A 17,152-nucleotide genomic window follows, 5' to 3' on the forward strand; every position below is an offset into this window, starting at 1 on the left:
GCTCTGCAAACCCATTGCCCATCGGGTAATGACAGGTTCAGGCTGCTGGGTCAGGGAACAGAGCATGTACCTCTTTCTGTGAGACTCACGGTATTACACAAGATACAACAGCTCCTGGGTGTTGGACAGGCCTGGCTGACATCTCCCCGCCTCACGCAGCGTGCTTAAGCACAGGACACAAATACCCAGCACACAAGGGAAGATCCACACACAACTTTGTGTCATTTTATTATGTTTGCCTGGACTCTGCCTGGGCACAGCTGTGGTTTGGGAGGCTGCCGTGCCCCAAGCAAGCCCGACGAAGCAGAGCATGCACAAAGCGGCCAGCTCAGAAGCTCTCTCCTTTGGCTACAGGTAGTAGTAGACTGCACTCGCAATGGTGCACTTTGATGCAAAGTGGCATTCAAGTATGTATGTGCTGGCAGCCCAGGAAGGGAAGACAGATGGACACAAAAATGTAAGCGCCTGTCTCTCTACACAACACCAGCTCTATTGAGGGGAAGCTCTTCTGAGAGGACTAACTAGCAGGGACAGGCTTAGCTGAGGGAAGCTTAGGTGACTTTGTTCAGGATGGTGGCTCGCAGCCCTGAGAGGTATCAAGAGGCACTAGTGGGAGTACACATGAAGACCTGTCTTGTCAGTGAGCATATGGAGTGGAGGCAGACATGTCCTTTTTGCAGACACTGTTAGCAGGCAGGACAAACTGGGATCAAGTGGGGCTAAGCACAGCTTTCTCTGTGAATATTATCTCCTGCCTGCAAGGAGTCATACTGGATGACCAGGGTGCTTGTTGCATGGAGCATGCAGAGGCCAGGAAGGGATAGAGGAGTTTGTTTTCATTTGTTCCTGGACCCCCTCCCCAATTTGCTTCTAACCCATTTCCCTACATCTTTGTCTCCCTCTCCCAGCAATTACTCTCAGTTGCCATCTGTCTGAGGGAGCCAAATGAAGCCCCAGGGCTGGACACCAGAGAGGTTTCAGTGCCCAACACTTCCCTTGATAAATGAATGTTGGGAAGAGTGTAAGAAAAAAGAATTGCCCTATCACCTTGCATTATCACTAAAAATCAAACTAATAGCACTTGGCAGCCAAGGTAGGAGTCCTGTGTGGCCAGCAATGACAACTATTGATTATGGATGGGAGACGCTAAGGCTCTCGCTGTGGGTCATGGAAGTGGTTGGTGACAGATGTGACAGGGCTCTGGGTTTCCCTGGTATTTTCTCAGATGTGAAGTCTATGCTTTTCTTTCTTCCTTTTTTCCATTATTTAACTTCCAGAAAATATGCCCAAAGTACCCCTTAAAATTAAGGGGTGCCCAGTTCTGGGAAGCAGGCAGGAGGGGTGTCTGGTTCGACTGGGTGCTAGGGGTTGGGGGCTTAGGAGAGCAGTAAGGGCTGCAGGGCTTTCAGATGATCTCCTGTCTGACAGAGAACATGGTGCAAGCGGCGAGGCTGAGTCTCATGTGGTGCATTCACAAATCTATTCATGTTCTTTGCATAGTCCTCTTGAGGAAAGATGGATGATGGCCCCTGGCGCCTTGCACGCACGTTCATACGCAGAAGGGTGTATGCTCTGCAGCCCGGCAGCAGCACCATGCAGAAACCATCCACGGGCCAGGGGATGCCCCGAGGGCAGTGGGCTCCATGCAGGCCCCAGCTGAGCACAGCTACGGCTCCACTGTCACGCTGCTGTTGGTAACACGGACGCCGTACCAGCCCTTCCAGAATAGCGTGTCCTGGCCACCGTGTTCAAAGCGGACAAAGCGGACCCCAGGCCCGTAGTTGGAAAAGGTGTGGGAGATCTTTGGGACAAGAGACAAAATGGTTGTTGGTAAGCGTCAAACCACTGTGAACCTTCTTTAGTGCACAGAGCCTTCGACCCCCCCTGCCCGAGCCATACCTACTAGCCTGGGTAACAATGAGGACATTTATAATACCAGTGGGAGTTACTAGGAGGAGCTTTGATCCCACTGTTGATCAGAGGCTATTGAACCTCTCCTTTATCTTACACCTGCAATGGTGGCTCGGCAAGTTACTTTTATGTAAGGTAGTCTCCCAGTATAATCCCTTAGTTCAGTCACAGGCTCCACAGAACATGACAGCCACCTTCTCCAGAACCCTCCTGCTTCTCTCTGCTTGAAAATATTCCTGATTCATGCAGGTTGGGTGTCACCAGCTGAGCCCACAGCTTCAACTCACCTCAGTCCAGCTGGCGTCATTGTCCTGTGGGATGGCAACAGTCTCACTCTTGTACTCAGCCAGAACATCCTCGTTCTCTGAGAGCAGCTTCACACAGAGCTCGTAGAGGCAGCCAGCGTCACTGCGTCCTGCGTACCTGCACGGAGAGCCAAGCTGCTGGCCTTACCTGTGCCACCTCTGCAAAGAGCCAGAGCACGCAGCTGTATCTTGCCAAATGCAGGTTCCACTGATCTCATCAAGTTACCAGGGCCTTGGTTTGAGGTGGAAATCTGTGATAGTTCTTACCTCGACCCACCACCTCCCCTCCACACCAGGAACCTGGTTTTTCGAGGCTGTATGCACCAACAGTCTGAAGCTTGCGGGAGCTGCCTGTGATGCTGTAAGCTAAGACCAAGCCCAGTCCCACATCTCAGGGATCCTGGCAGCTGAGGTTTTAATGCCCAGCACAGGTATATGCCCCTCCTAGCCCTCCCTTCTCCTTCTCAACTCTCTGTCTGCCTTCTGAAGCATCCTTGCTACTTACCAGTCTTTGACCACAACTTTAGGTTGGGTTGTATCCATCAGCTCTTCCCAGTAGCCCTCAGCCCTAAGGTCAATGACCTGAGCCTTGCGACACCACCTGAAATGCAAGGCATTAATTGGTATCAGTCTCTCCTGGGACTGAGGGAACCAAAAATGTCCCCTTTCCTGAACAAGAGAAGAAAGCAGCCTTACTCATAAGATGTAACAAAGTATTTATGGACTTCTTCTCTAGGGAATTCTTTTCCAAAGTCCCCAGGGAGCTCTTCAATTTTCCAGCCATCACCTCCATTCTCTACCTCTCCCCAGTGCTGCAAGTCTTCTGCAAATGGCAGAAAAGAGACTCTGAGTCCTTGTTTCTGTGGGTCTGGGGAAGCTGACCATCTCCCCCCGGAACCCTCCCCTGGCTTGTGAAAGGTACACTCCTAGATGCAGCACTCATTTTGTATGTAGACTATGGAGATGTTTGTTAAGTAAAGGTTAAGCAAAAACCTTTAGTCTGGCTGAACTTAGAATGTTTCCCACCAAAAGGGTTACGTACATGTGGGTTTGTTTAAGAAGGTACTCCAGTGAAATTATTTAGGTATTCTGAACTGTGTGTCAGCACTTTGAGTGTCGTAACATGGGAGTAGCCTGGGGAGAGATGCTGATTGTTTCATGTCTACATTTCTGAAATTGCTAAATGGTATATCTAGAAGCAGTATGGTCTTAAACACTGGGCTTTTCTGGTCTTAGCCAGAGGGAACATGGGTGGTGGAAAAGCTTTCAGAAAAATAATCTGTAAACAAAATGGAGAAGCTGTGTGGATATTGCTTTGGTCTGTCATGTGTGAAATGTATTTGCTGCTGCTCAGGTTGTGAGGCTTGATTACTGCTGCTTTTTGCTAAGCATCTTGTAGATCTGGTAAGTGAAGTTCATAGATTATCAGAATAATGGCAAATGGGATACGTGCACAGCTCTAACATGGGCTGTAGTAAGGAGGGTACAAACAAGATTTGCCTGAGCTGCTTCAAGGAGGGGGAGCCTGAAGTGCCTGCTGAGCTAAGGGCAGACTGGCTCCTGAGTGGGGAAAGGCTTGATCTTTCCTGTCATGGTTTGGCAAAGAAGCAATCTAGAAATGGAGATGCTACTACCATTACTGCACTGGACAGGTTCTGCAAAGGACATTTTTTTGTCTCAAATGTGATCTGGACCCCTGCAGGGCCTTATATAAGATTGATGTCAAGTAGAGCCCTTTGCAAAGGGCCTCATGCCCGTTAAATGATTTGACAGCATGCATTAAGTGATTTGATTCTTGGGCAAGAAGAAAGTGCTGCAACCTGATAGCCACTAAGATCTTTTTTCAAAAACTGGAGAGGACAAATTTTCAGTGACTGGTCATGTGTGTGAAACCTTGGGGCTTGTTACGCTTGTCTCTCACCTTCACCACATGGATTCTTGATGAGATTCTTCCTTTTCTTGCTCAGGAAGTAGAAGTTTTGCCAGTTCTCTGCATCCTCCTGTGACTCTGCTCCAGTGAGACCTTCCTGCTGACACTTCAGGATCCAAAGCGCAGCTCCATCAACCAGGTTCTTCCACTGGCAGCAGACCAGGCGGCACGCCAGCACCAAATCCACCGCAGGTATGGAAGCCAGGATTCTGATCAGGACTGCTTCAGGGAGGGACTCCATCCTTGGGCCAGGCTGGATGCAGTTTGCTGAGAAAGAAGGGGGAAAGGAGTGGTGACATGGTGGTCCTTAGGACACGGGGTCCCTCACCCTCAGCGATGTCAAACACTGATGCATTAGAAAAAATGGAAAATAAGCATGTTATCTGAAAGCATGATTGTGGGGGCATAGATTGCTTCCTAACCTCAAGGCCTCCTGACCCCTGTTAAGTCAATACCCTGAAGCATGTGAGTAGATTAATATTTTATGTTCTAAGTGAAGCCCTTAGTTAAATCCATCCACAAAATGCAAGTAGCTGACATCTGCAATTGTGGACAGTTTGCCAGTTTCCCAGACTGGAATCAGTCCTTCCAGAAGTCTCTGCTGCTGCAAAATCAGCTTCTTAGTAATGACTTCCTCTGCAGAGGGAGGCATCTGGGTGTTTGTTCTGCCTTTAAGAGCATCACGGATACCAAATGCTGCAGAGCAGTCCCTAAATATCAGTGGCAAGTCTTGCCAATTGCATTTGCAGTGGTTCCTTCTATATCTGAAAAACTTTCCCTCCAGGGGCTGGCACTTAATGTCCTTAGTCATGAGCCTGTATAAAGTATAGGTCTGAGCATAACTGAAAATAATTCAGTTGATATTCCCTAATATTCCTTTTTCTATGGCCTTATAACCTGAGCAATTAAGTCAGAAGTGTGTGCTTTAACTTCATATGCTAATTCTGCACTCTGAGTCCCAACAGCGCCCTGAGTTGTAGGGCCAGGACCTGCAGGAATAGGGAGAGATGAGTGTGCAGATTCGGAGCCGTGTCACCCCGGGGGGGTGCACTGTGACACTGCTTTTATCCCAGCTCGGTCCTGATGCCGGGAAGCTGCTGGGACTGCAGGGAACTGCACAGGCACAGCCAAACTCCTCAGAGTCACTGAGCGGAGGAGAGCACCAGGACCAGAGCAGGTGAAATAGCCTGACATGCTGCCTGATGAAATGTGGCGGTGCCAAATCTGGCAAGGGAGGGGAGAAATGGGGAGTTGCTACTCGAACAGCACCCTAAATCTAGATGTTTCAGATGCAGAGCTGTCACGTGTCCTCTATCTGCACTGCAGGCAGCAGGAGGAAACCGTTATTTAAAATTCCCTGGCTTTTACGGGGGTAGCATTGGGGAATTTCCCCTTTGCCATCCCTCTTTCCAACCCGCAACCACAGTCTCTAAAGGGTAAAATGTAATTTTTTTTTTTTTCTTAAAAAAAATAAGATCGCTCCTGCTGTTTCATCTCCTGCAGGGATTTCCCAGGCCTCACCCGCTCCCCGCCCGCTGACGGAGCATCATCACCTCTCTCCTTGCTCAGCGGGGACGCTCCGGCCAGGGCTGACGGTCCCCGGCTGCCTGCCCCCTCCGGTCCCGTCTGCCCCCTCCGGTCCCGACTCGCAGCCCTTTACAGCCGCTCCGCGGATCTCCCGCGGTCCTTCCATCCCTTGGGGCGCGCTCCGCTTCCCTAGGCGCCCCGCTCGCGGCCCTCTCCGCGCTGTGCGCCCCCTCCCGCGCCCCTCCCGGCGGGACCGGCCTTACCTGAGCGCCGCTCGCCGGGCCGGGCCGGGCCGGGCCGCGCTCCCTCTTAAAGGGCCGCGCCGGCGGGGCGGGGGGAGGCCACGGCACCGCCCCGCCGCCCGCCCCGCGCCCCGCCCGCTGCGGAAGGGCCGGAGCCGCCTCACATCCGTGTCCGGAGGGCGCAGACGGGCGGAGCCCAGGTGGGGCCGCGGGGGGGTCAGCGCGCAGCCCCGGGGCTCCCCGGGGCCGGCCCCGTCCCGCTCGGGCGCCGGCGGTTGGCCGCGTAGCTCCGGTGGTGAAACACTTGTGCTTCTTTCCCGAAGCTCGGTGCTGCCGGCGCCCGGGGATTTTTCCGTCGCGTGTTCCGACGCCGTGGGCCTGCGATGACAACTATCTGCGACCTGCCCGAAGATGTGCTGGTGGAGCTGCTCTCGCTGCTGCCCGCCCGCGACCTGCTGCGCAGCTGCCGCCTGGTCTGCGCCCAGTGGCGGGACGTGGTGGATCTCACCACCCTCTGGAAGCGCAAGTGCCAGCGCAAGGGCTTCTACGCTCAGAGTTTGGACAGGAGCATCTCTGACTGGAAGATCTTCTATCTGCTCTGTAACCTGAAGAGAAACTTAATCAAAAACTCCTGTGCCGAAGGTTTGTTTAATTATTCATAGTAGAGGGCTAAGAGTTTCCTAACAGGCAGAATGAGTCATGACTCAAGCACTGCTGGTGGCGTGGGACTGCCCAGCCACTGATGGAGCTCTGCTGGGTCACATCCCCAAGTAAGCACACGCGGTAAAACTACCGGGACAGCAGATTAAATAGAGATAAAGGATGTACTGGTAAATACCTACCTGTGGTTGTGACCAGAAACATCACTGGAGTCACTGAGGTCCCAGCACTGCAGACAGTGGAGGGTTAATCTGCACAGCAAGTGCAATTTGGTAATGAAACTGTCAAGTATTGGGATTAAACACGGAAGCAGCTGGAGAATTTTTGTTGTCAAAGATATGACTAATATGACTACAGTAGTTCCACTTTATTACTGATTATGAGTTTCCGATGTGGTCAGAAAGTTGCTGCCTATTGTCCTAGCTGCTGACAGCCATGTTAAACGTCGTGGCAATGTAAAGACTGGAGTGACTTTCAGCTGTAGGAAAGTTGCATTGTCTCTGAAAAACTCAAAGTGGGTTCCTAGCATTCTTCTGTAGCTGATTCTTTAACAAAAGTGGAGATACTGCTGGAAACTGAGATGAGGTCCTAACGCTCAGCTTTGATATCTGTGTTTTTAGAAGGCTTTCAGCACTGGAAACTTGATAATAATGATGGGGATAAATGGAAGATTGAGGATCTGCCTGGACCGCACGGAAGAAGCATGCCAAACCCCAGAGTACAAAAATACTTTGTCACTTCATATGGGTAAGAACTGGATTCCAGTAATCTGGAGCTGGGAGATCTACGTCCTCCTGTCTGTCTGCAAAGGCACCGCTGTGAGAAGGCTTGAGGCAGGTCACTGAACCTTAGCCCATCTGTGAGGAGAGGGAAGGAGCTTAATTAACCTTTTATACTAGTTAGTCTAAAGAGACAGGTCTACTGCTAAAAAATTAATTGCAGCACATGCAAAATTCCTCTGTCCCTACCAGGAATTTCCTGTGACTTTTTTGTAGTCACGATAATCCACATGGGATCTCTGTTCTACCAGAGGTGGTGGGCAAAGGTGGAGGTTTGGCAAGCTAATCAGATGCGCTTACCTGACAAGGTCAAAGCGCTGTAACCTCTAAGGGGGTGGGTGTGTTTGGCATGTTAACAGCTTGCAATAAAAGCTGTCAACAGAGGAGGGTTCACTGCTTTTACATCCATTAAACAGCAGTTTCCTGTTACCAATATATGCTATACAAGCACAGGGACCCTTCTTAATCCAGCCTGTAGGTAACTATTCCTCTTACCTGGGAGCAAAGCCAATCAGTTCACTTCCTTGGCTGCTCTGGCTACAGAAAAAGACACGCCTTAGCCGTGTCAGCCTTGTGTGCTTTTGAGGTCTGGGTGGACTTTTGGTAAGAGTAAAGGTTTCAAGCAGTGTGGACCTTGAGAGGGAAGAGATCTGTTTTGTGAAGCTGTGACTATTTCTGTTGCTGTTGCAGGCCATGCTTCAAGTCTCAACTCATTACCCTGCAGAAAGAAGGATACTGGAATCAGTTGATGGATGAGAAAAGGCCTGAAATTGTAGTCAAGGACTGGTAAGTGTATGCACTGAAAACTAGAATTTCTGGCATTGGCCTAGAGATAAGCTAGGCCTCTGAAGCTTTTCACACTATAAAGAGTTGTGAAGAGGTGTGTAAAGGCTGTAAAGACGTGACAATATCCTACCATGAGCAGGATAGATGGAGGTTTTAGAACTTCTTCATAGCTGTGGGGGTGACAGTCCTTTCCCTCTGCAGACAGGGCTCCCCTAGGAGACAGTTTTTGAACACAAAAGAAAAACGCTGTAGACACAACCCTGCTCCTTGACATTCCCTGCCCCTCTAGGTACGCTGCCAGATTTGACTGTGGCTGTCGCTATGAGCTTACAGTGAGGCTGCTTTCTGAAGACTACATTGTCCTTGACGAGTTCCACCCCGAGCCCGTGGTTATAGAGCAGTGGAACGATGCAGCCTGGAGAGAGGTAAGCAGCAGTAGCTTTACATCAGCATTGTGACACTTCCACCTTGCAAGTCTTACTTGGCCACAAGTCCCAAGTTGGGCCTTCTTTCTCTGCTCTTCAGCCTCCTCTACTCCATACAAAAGGTAAGTCCTTGCTGTTGGCAATGCTGAAGAAGCAGTAGTGCCGTGAAAGAACTATGTTTGGTTTGTAGGTGCCCATGCTTTAAGTATCCCCTGGGCTTCTGTGGGTTTTTTTTTAGCTCAGTCTCTTAGTTTTCACTTAAGTTTTTGTCTGAATAACTAAGTTACAAGAGCACAGTTCTTGTTTTTATTAGATCATAAAGCTTTAAAACTACTGCATGGATGTAATTTAAAATATTACAGACACTACTTTTCTTAACGGCTAAACATGCTGAACTGGTTTGATTGGCTGTAGATTCATCATTATGTTGCTGCTTACGTGACAAATGCACCTAAGAATCAAGCTTAATGTTAATGTTACGTTTGACTTGGGGAGGATTTCAGGGCAGAAGGCTGAATGAGAGAGGCTTTTTTCCCTGTCCCTCAAAGGGGTATGACACACTCTCAAAAAAAGATATCGTAGAAGTTGCGAGCTTTCCCCAAGACCAAGACTTGTGTAGTTGTCCAAGATTACAGGTCAGTGCTGGTTATTCAGGCAAACGATGAGGAATTTTCTTCTTTCTCTCCAGATTTCTCACACCTTCCAGAATTACCCCGCTGGGGTTCGTTACATCTGGTTTCAGCACGGAGGCCAAGACACCCAGTTCTGGGCAGGGTGGTACGGGGTGCGAGTGACTAACAGCAGCATCACCATCGGGCCCCTGACGTGTGTATGAAGGCACAACAGAAGCGTTTGCTGTTACCTCAGGACTGTAACCACGTGGTCTCAGGTGCACTTACTTGTGTGTACTCTCTGGGTGAGCGTCCTAGCTTTGTCTTGCACTGTTGATCTCAAATACAAGCAGCCAGTTCTCCTTGTTCACAGCAGAACTTCTGCAAGCCCACCCCTTTGGAAGGACTTCATCCTCCTGTACCATGGATGTTACTGCAGTTACTAGTGCCCTTCCACAGGAGAAAGATGAGGACAATTAAATGTGTCTTTTCTAGTTAATATGTCCTTGTGCTACAGCCAAACACCAGGTATTAAAGAGAAACCCTTTCTTGTTTATGGAACTTATGAAAGATAAGGCTAAAATGTTTCATTTCAGATTATCAATGCTGTCCTCAAGGACTGGGCTACAGAGAGGCTTGTTTTGTATGCTGTTTTTCTGTTTCAGTTTAATTATGTATAAAAACATGTATCTTTCACATCAGACCTTTCATAGCATAAGGAAACTCAACCCTTTTTCACGAATGCTGTATCACTGGTTCTTAATTTCTTACCCTTTCTGTAAGTGTATATGATCAGAATGGTACAGGCCTTCCCTCTCCAAGTACAGCCCATCGTTGTTTGGAGAAAGAGGAGATAGAAATCCCTTTGGGTGGCTACAATGTAAGTGCCTTTTGATTGTGCTGGGCTTTTTCCAAACTACTACTACTACCACAGTACTTGGTTTGTGCTGAAGAGTTTAACCCTATATAAAATATTAAAGCAGTGCACAACCTTGATTGATAGTATTCTTTTACTCAGAGGAAGCAACTATACTGGCTGTCTTACCAACTGACCAACAAGCTCAGCTCAAATACTACAAACCATGTCTTCTGCTCCTGTATCATAAAGCCAACGCTAAGGCCTTCTTCCACCATTTGCTAGGTGTAGGATTCACAGCGTTTCCCTCGTCTGTTCTCTGTTAAGAGCAGGACATTTGGCAACTGTCCTTGCTGGACAAACAAATGCCACCTGTGGGTGAAAGCTCTGCCATGGAAGGGGGAGAGACCATGGCTGTACGGCCGCTCACAGGGATTATCAGATTCCACGTATGTTCCAGAAAAGGTACGGAAAAGTGGTGGAATCTCCACACAAAATATACCCTTACATAAGGGGGGAGGCTGGGGTAAAACTGAATATTTATTGAAGACTATGTGGGACAGTCACAGAGGACAGACACTCCGTAAGGCCTCACTCCCCCTTGGCAGGAGCCCGGTGCCAGGGTGCAGCACACAGCAGAGCGCTGGGCAGCGCTACCAGTGCGCAGTGGAGTTAAGGTGAGAACGGGATTTGTACAGAGCTCGGACTGCAGCTGCCCGTGTCCTGCCCCAGGGAGTCACTGTGACAAAACCTGTACTCACTCTCACACGAGGGTACATGGGAACAGGCTCTGGCTCCACATTCCAAGTCAGTTCTATGTACAGTGGTAAGAGCACTTGAAATAAAGAGGCAGCAGCTGCTCTACATTCACCCAGAAGGCCAGCTGAGGAGATGGTTATCAAGGTATGGTTTGTGAGAGATCTTATTCCACTGGAAGATCAGATGAAGGCAAGGAAGATTTGGAATCAGGTGCCTTTGTGGGCTCGCTCTTCTACATATAGCTGCATCTGGAGGAGAGAAACAACCATCAGTTCTGTAAGATATGGGAAAAAATGTCTGTGACAGGCTAAGTAAGAGGAGTTCCTACCTTCCCCCATAATCAGGCTTCCTGTTTTATTATGAGGAGCCTTGCCCTGTTCTGAGTACAGGCACAGACATCTCCAAGACAAAACTACTGCTCAGCAGTATTAAAATTGTTACCCCACAGAAAACTGCAGAGCTGGCATCAGAGTAGACAAAGCTTAGAACTAGATGCAATTTCAGCCACCCCTTGGGCCAGAGTGCTCTGCTCACCTTTAAGATATCAGATGTCATGGTTTTCAGGGGAATAAGCCGGGGGTCGTGCATGTGCACGTCTTGTTCATCAGCCAGGATCCACGGGAAGTCCTAGGGGCAGGAACACAAGGTGCTTTATTTGCAGAGGCTGCAGACTGTAAGGTGAGCTCTTCTCGGCACTAGGTCAGCATTAAGTGAAAGAGAGATCCTGTAGCTGAGGGAAGGAACAGGTAACTCAAACCTTTCCTAACAGCAAAACTTAACACTTGCACACTTGGCCCTGTGACAGCTACAGCATCAAACCCTAACGTTAACCTCCTTTACTTACTCCAAAGGTGACATCTCACTTCTTTAAGAGATACACTCAGAGCTGTCCAGACTAGCACGTTCCATTCATTATACCTCTATTTCGCTGCAACTCCAAAATGTTCAGGGCCAAGATTTCTGTCCTGCTGCAACTTTAAAGGTTGGCCTGCTATACTACCTGTTCCATTACTAAGGGGTACAGAGCAGATTTCCATTTTGAAACAATTTTATACTTTACTAGCTTTATTTCTTGTGCCTTGGGACACCCAAAATAACTTGGCTTGGGGAAGAATGTTCCCCTGTACCTAAGCAAGGATTCTTAACAAATTCTTGCCTTAAAGTGATCTGCACACACTCTCTTGCGAGATGAAATGTATTTGTGCACCCAAAACCCACTAGTTACTTGAATCTTAGTCTTCCTTGCTATTTATAATCAGCCATCCACATGCAGTGGATGTGGGACAAGGGCTGCTTTTTCATTGTTGTTGATTAGATTCAAGTACCTGTTCTATGTGTTGGAGTACTTTTAAGTGACTGAGTAAGCATTATGCAGTAAGTACTACTACAGTCTGATTCAGGCACTGAAGCAGCTATTGTCTGCAATCATGGCTGGTGTGAGGTGAATGCGTTCAGCCACCACCATAAACCATTTTAATGCGTTCAAAGCCAAGTTGCGAAGCGCATCACGTGAAGCTAACGTCGCGGCCTTAATCCTAGAGGTGCCAAAACTGCAATTTCCAGCTCTGCAGTCAGGTAGGCAAAGCCACCACTCACCTTTATCACCTGGATCTTCTCCATGTTCCGTGTGGCAGCCTCCCGCGTGTGAACCAGAACCGTGAAGGTGCACCCTGTAAGAGAAGGGGGGTGGGCTGGGGGCCAACTGCCGGGGCCCAGGCGCCGCCTCCTGCCCCACGTCAGGCAGCGCCGAGCTCTGGCACTCACCTGGGGGGTTGTTGTCAAGCACAGCGTCGCACACGCTGATCTTCAGGATGAAGGCACGCAGTAACTGCTCCACGTGGGACAGCAGGGACTCCGAACTGTTGAGGAGACAGCAGTTGTTACTGGCATGCAGCAAAATACCGGGAGCTGCTTCCAGAACATCTCCGCAGGGGCAGGGCTTGGAGCAAAGGAAACTTTACCTAATGGAAAGAAGAGGCGGCTGGGTGATCTCAAAGACAAATCTCTCCACAGGGTGGTGCTCTTTGTCCAGGATTACAACTACAACCTTCTCCACATCATTCTGCAAGAAAAAAAGATAGAAAAATCCCTTCCTTAAAACAAGCTGTCTTCAGCCCCCACCGTGCTTCAACTACTTCTCAGGAAATGGGAGTATGCTTATTTGCTGTGGCTCACAGCCTAGCAGTTCCCCAAAGCCTGAGCAATGTCAGATTATTCTTACTGGTCAGAAAAAATACTTTTTCAAAGCCATTTTGTGCTAGATGTTAAACTGATAGTTTATTGCTAAGGCCTGGGGAGATAAAGTGCACTAAATAGTACCTTTCCCTAGATACTGTTTTGGAACAAAGGGGAAAACGTACAAAGAGCCATCTCATTGCATCACTTGGGACTGGACAATGATGAGGAGGTTAAGATATGCTTAGACCATTAGCCAAATACAGCAGCTTTGTACTACCACAATGTAAAACTGACCTGTTCCCATTCTCTAAATGTGTGTCAAGGTTGTCTGTAAACAGCAGGGATGAAAAATCTGCCAGCATCCTACATCCTGAAATGTTTCATATGGTCACACCTTTCTCTTACAAAAACCTAGTTCAACCCTACCTTTGCTTGCTGGCTTACAGCAAAGCACTCAAACTATTCTGCCACATTAGTGCTTAAACTTAAAATTTTCAGAAGCAGAACATTAGCATATAGGATGATGTAACTGAAAATATATACATGTGTATCCTCACACATGTGCAGTACCTGCAACTAAGTGCCAGTGATGAGCAGCAAGGCAAGATCAGGGATGTTATTTTTATTTTGGTTAGTAACTTTAGCAGCTAGTATATTGTATATGGTAAATTTGTAAATAATTTTGCAACAAAGACCATTATTTATGTTCTCTTACTTCCCATCAAAACCACTTGCAGTACGTCTGCCCAGGTCCCTGGTATGCCCTTACCTTCTCGAGCAGCGGCTTCACACAGTGCAGCGTGTCCTGGATGTACTGATTCAGCTCCGGGTGGCAGGACATCTGCAGCAAAGACAGCGAGCAGTCAGAGCTGGGCTCCGATGCGAACCAGGACAATGTTCAACAGGGAGATTTAAAGGGAAGCACCAGTGTGTTACAAGGCACTTGAGTCATGCTTCAAATAGCACTTTTCACCACTAAGTCGCCCATTCAAACCAGTAATTCTTTCATGGAAGGGTTAACAAGCTGAGGCAGATCACTGTACCCACACAGTTGTAGTATATTGGGGCTATATACCCACAACAGCATACTGGGAATAGGGTGTGCCAACCCTCTCTACTTCCTAGGAAGCATGCTTTCATGTTACCTTACGGCACATAGCTGGGGAAGCCTTCTACTACTGTTGTCCATGATCTGCTTGTTCCATGAGTACTGCTGTATCCTCAGCTACAGGGCTGTTTCCCCCTTTGACAGGAACTAAGTTCTCTTCAAAAATGAGTTTGCACAATAAAACAAACTCTGGAAGTGATTTAGTTTCTGGTGAGTGTTGACTGATCCCTGCTATTTTGCTCATCCACGTGGCTGTCAGCTTCCAGGAAAATCTCCTACCTGGACAGGTACATTGTATTTTTTCCTCTTCTGAAAGATCCCAATAGGGTAAACTTCTCTGACATACAAGATAAGATGAACAGCCACTTCCAGAAATTCTGAAAGAACATCTGCAACAACTGAAAAACAGAAGTAAAGGATGCTGAAGCAGGGAGGGGAGGAAGCCTGCAGAGCAATACCACATACTCATAGGAATTATTGCTTTTTAAGGAATTTTTCCCCATATAAATTTTACCTGCAGGAAGTTTAGGGATAGAGGAACCCTCCAACAACAATCCCATAAGCTCACGTGCCAACAAGAAGCCTTGCAAGCAAACCAGTTTGCAGCTTGGCACAACACATTACCTTGCCCAAAGTTAAGGTCCTGCCGTGTGAGAGTGGTCATCTTTCCCAGAACCTGGAAGTAATCACAAAAACACTGTTTATCCTCTGGCTCCTACATTATTAATAGTCAGCTCATGGAGCCATCCCCTTCCCTAGCACCACAGAGCTCAGACCCAGGGAGCTGTCCTCTGTGCCTACTCACCACATGCAAACACTGCCCTCTCTGAAAGGTTTAAGCACCCTCCAGAACCAACAGCACATCCTCAGAAATCACCAGTAGTGCAAAAACTGAAGACAGTATCATTGCTGTGTTCTGGCTCACACCTCAGACTGATGGATTACTCATAATTTAATTCCTGCTTTTTTTTAATCAGGTCTTATTTTTTAAAAAAAGTGAAAGTGTGTCCTTCACTGTCTCCCTCCCCTCTCTATGCATTTTGCTAGGACTGGAGAATTCATGATTCTTAAGACCCAGGAAAGTTTAGGCAATCCCTTTTTAGTAGCCCAAGGAACACTTTATTTTTTTTAAAGCCATGCAAGCGTTCTCATAACATACTAGACCATACCCCTCTTCTTTTCTAACCCCTATATCCTATTGTAACACAAGAACGTCTCATTTTTATGGGTGTATTCTCACCACGCCACCATGAGACATTGCTTGTGCAGGCTAGGAACTGCATCAGGTACTCATCTGCTGTCCACTACCAGCAGCTTCAGAGTGTGTCTCTCTGTAGTCCCAAGAAAACCAAACCCTGCACAGCTGCATAATTAACATGGAATTTGTCACAGAGAATCACAGAATATCTCGAGCTGGAAGGGACCCATAAGCATTATGCAGTCCAACTCCCTGCTCCTCGCAGGACTATCTAAACTTAAACCATATGACTAAGCATCATCCAGAAGCTCCCTGAACTCTGACAGGCTCAGTGCCCTTACCACTGCCCTGGAGAGCCTGAAATTTGTGAGTTATAAAGGGCAGCACGTTATTATGCTAAATTGAATACCATGTGCCAACAATTGAACAGCCAGCACTGGGGTTCAACTTTCCAACAGTGGAGTCTGTGCCTTACACATTTTAAGTTACAGTGTACATTATTTTCTCTTCCAAATTTTGTTTCATTATTTTATCCATGCTCTCTGCATGCATGCAGACTCCATCCACTAACAGCAGCACTGCTGTTCATAAACCGTGTATGGCTTTAAATGCCTCCAGGAGCACCGTGGCTCCCAGGTGCCTCCCAGACCTCTGACAAGCCACACTCATTCCAATCAGTTGTTTAGCTACCGATTTTCAAGTGCCTTCAGGTGCAACCAAACATGTTTTTCAGATCTACAGGGAATTACTTCAACCTTCACAAAACAAGGAGCTCCTCTCCCTTTTTAAATCAGAATGTTACCACCGCATACAAAGACTTCCTGGAATATTAGTGACCTGCTACAATAAATAACTTAAGCATCTTTCTAGCATCCCAGCCACAGTGACTCTCAAATTTGTGCAAAAGATCTGTATCAAAGTAGCATAAAGAATCTGTGTTTTTAAAGGTTTAGGTTCATATCCTCACCTAAACATCACCCTTTCTCAACCAGAGGCCCCAGTGAGGCAACAACATCCCAAGAGATCCACCTTCAACACAGTCACGAGGTTATAGGCCTAACAATCACACATTTAATACTCCCTCAGCTCAAGGTTTTGGAGTAACGGATTGGAGCAATACTGCAGGGAAAAGCCTTTCATTTATTCATTTGTATTTGCTGTCTTACATGCGTGAGATCAATTTGCAGAAAAAATCGCCCCACCTTCCCGGCGCAGCAGCCAGCACTGAGGGATGGCTCGGGGCATCAGGAAAAAGCAAGCCTGCGCTTCCTTCGCGGTGCTTTTCGGAAGCCAGCAATCCCCCACTGAGGAGATTTCAGAAGAAAAGGGAAGCAAAGGAGGCAGGGATGCCATGCCATCGGTAATACATCACCTCCAAAGTGCCCGTGACTACTGCGCGGGCTCCCGCGCTAGCCCAGAATAGCCAGCACAGCCCCCCAGCCTGCGCTGTGCCCTGCCCGCCTCCCGGCTTCGGCGAGAAGAACGGCCAGGCGCTCCTCCGCCGCCTCGCACGCCGGTTTCTCTACGGGGAGGGCAGAGCGCGGCTCTCGGGGCACAGGGGTGGGCCCCCCCCGGTCCCGCCGCTCCTCAGCGGACGGGCGCCGAGCCCGTGCTGCCGGGCGGCCAACGCCGCTCCCTCCCGGGACGGGGCTCCCCCGCCGCAGCACAGCCCCACCCGCCGCGGGACCCGCAGTGACCGCCCCGCCCCGCCGAGGGCCCCCGGTTCCCCTTACCGGCGCGCAGACACCCCGGCGGCACCGGCCGTCCCCGCCGCACACGCGCGGGTGGCCGGGCGGCGGCGCGGGCGTGTGACGTCAGAGCGGCGGGAGGAGCGGGCGCCCCCCGGCGGCGGGAGGAGCGGCGGGAGGCGGAGGCAG

The 17,152-nt window shown here is 48.9% G+C and overlaps 3 protein-coding genes across 3 annotated transcripts; 1 reads left to right on the forward strand and 2 right to left on the reverse strand.

Annotated features, from left to right (window-relative positions):
* Positions 1–210: 210 nt before the first annotated feature.
* Positions 211–6,051, reverse strand: LOC141969115 (F-box only protein 2-like). The gene is made up of 6 exons (XM_074924564.1): positions 5,937–6,051; positions 4,138–4,413; positions 2,913–3,039; positions 2,722–2,817; positions 2,199–2,334; positions 211–1,801 (listed from the first exon to the last, which is right to left on the reverse strand). Exons 2-6 carry the CDS (start codon positions 4,385–4,387, stop codon positions 1,667–1,669), a joined length of 744 nt encoding a protein of 247 aa, XP_074780665.1. The 5' UTR covers positions 4,388–4,413; positions 5,937–6,051; the 3' UTR covers positions 211–1,666.
* Positions 6,052–6,063: 12 nt separating this feature from the next.
* On the forward strand, positions 6,064–10,166 carry LOC141969114 (F-box only protein 6-like). The gene is made up of 6 exons (XM_074924563.1): positions 6,064–6,115; positions 6,239–6,557; positions 7,196–7,322; positions 8,045–8,140; positions 8,430–8,565; positions 9,254–10,166. Exons 2-6 carry the CDS (start codon positions 6,299–6,301, stop codon positions 9,398–9,400), a joined length of 765 nt encoding a protein of 254 aa, XP_074780664.1. The 5' UTR covers positions 6,064–6,115; positions 6,239–6,298; the 3' UTR covers positions 9,401–10,166.
* Positions 10,167–10,298: 132 nt separating this feature from the next.
* Positions 10,299–17,092, reverse strand: MAD2L2 (mitotic arrest deficient 2 like 2). The gene is made up of 9 exons (XM_074924565.1): positions 17,009–17,092; positions 14,702–14,753; positions 14,357–14,475; positions 13,739–13,810; positions 12,753–12,853; positions 12,556–12,650; positions 12,388–12,461; positions 11,326–11,418; positions 10,299–11,039 (listed from the first exon to the last, which is right to left on the reverse strand). Exons 2-9 carry the CDS (start codon positions 14,739–14,741, stop codon positions 10,998–11,000), a joined length of 636 nt encoding a protein of 211 aa, XP_074780666.1. The 5' UTR covers positions 14,742–14,753; positions 17,009–17,092; the 3' UTR covers positions 10,299–10,997.
* Positions 17,093–17,152: the final 60 nt, after the last annotated feature.

The sequence above is a fragment of the Athene noctua genome, chromosome 22 (genome assembly GCF_965140245.1).
Source record: "Athene noctua chromosome 22, bAthNoc1.hap1.1, whole genome shotgun sequence".
NCBI classification, from domain to species: Eukaryota; Metazoa; Chordata; class Aves; order Strigiformes; family Strigidae; genus Athene; species Athene noctua.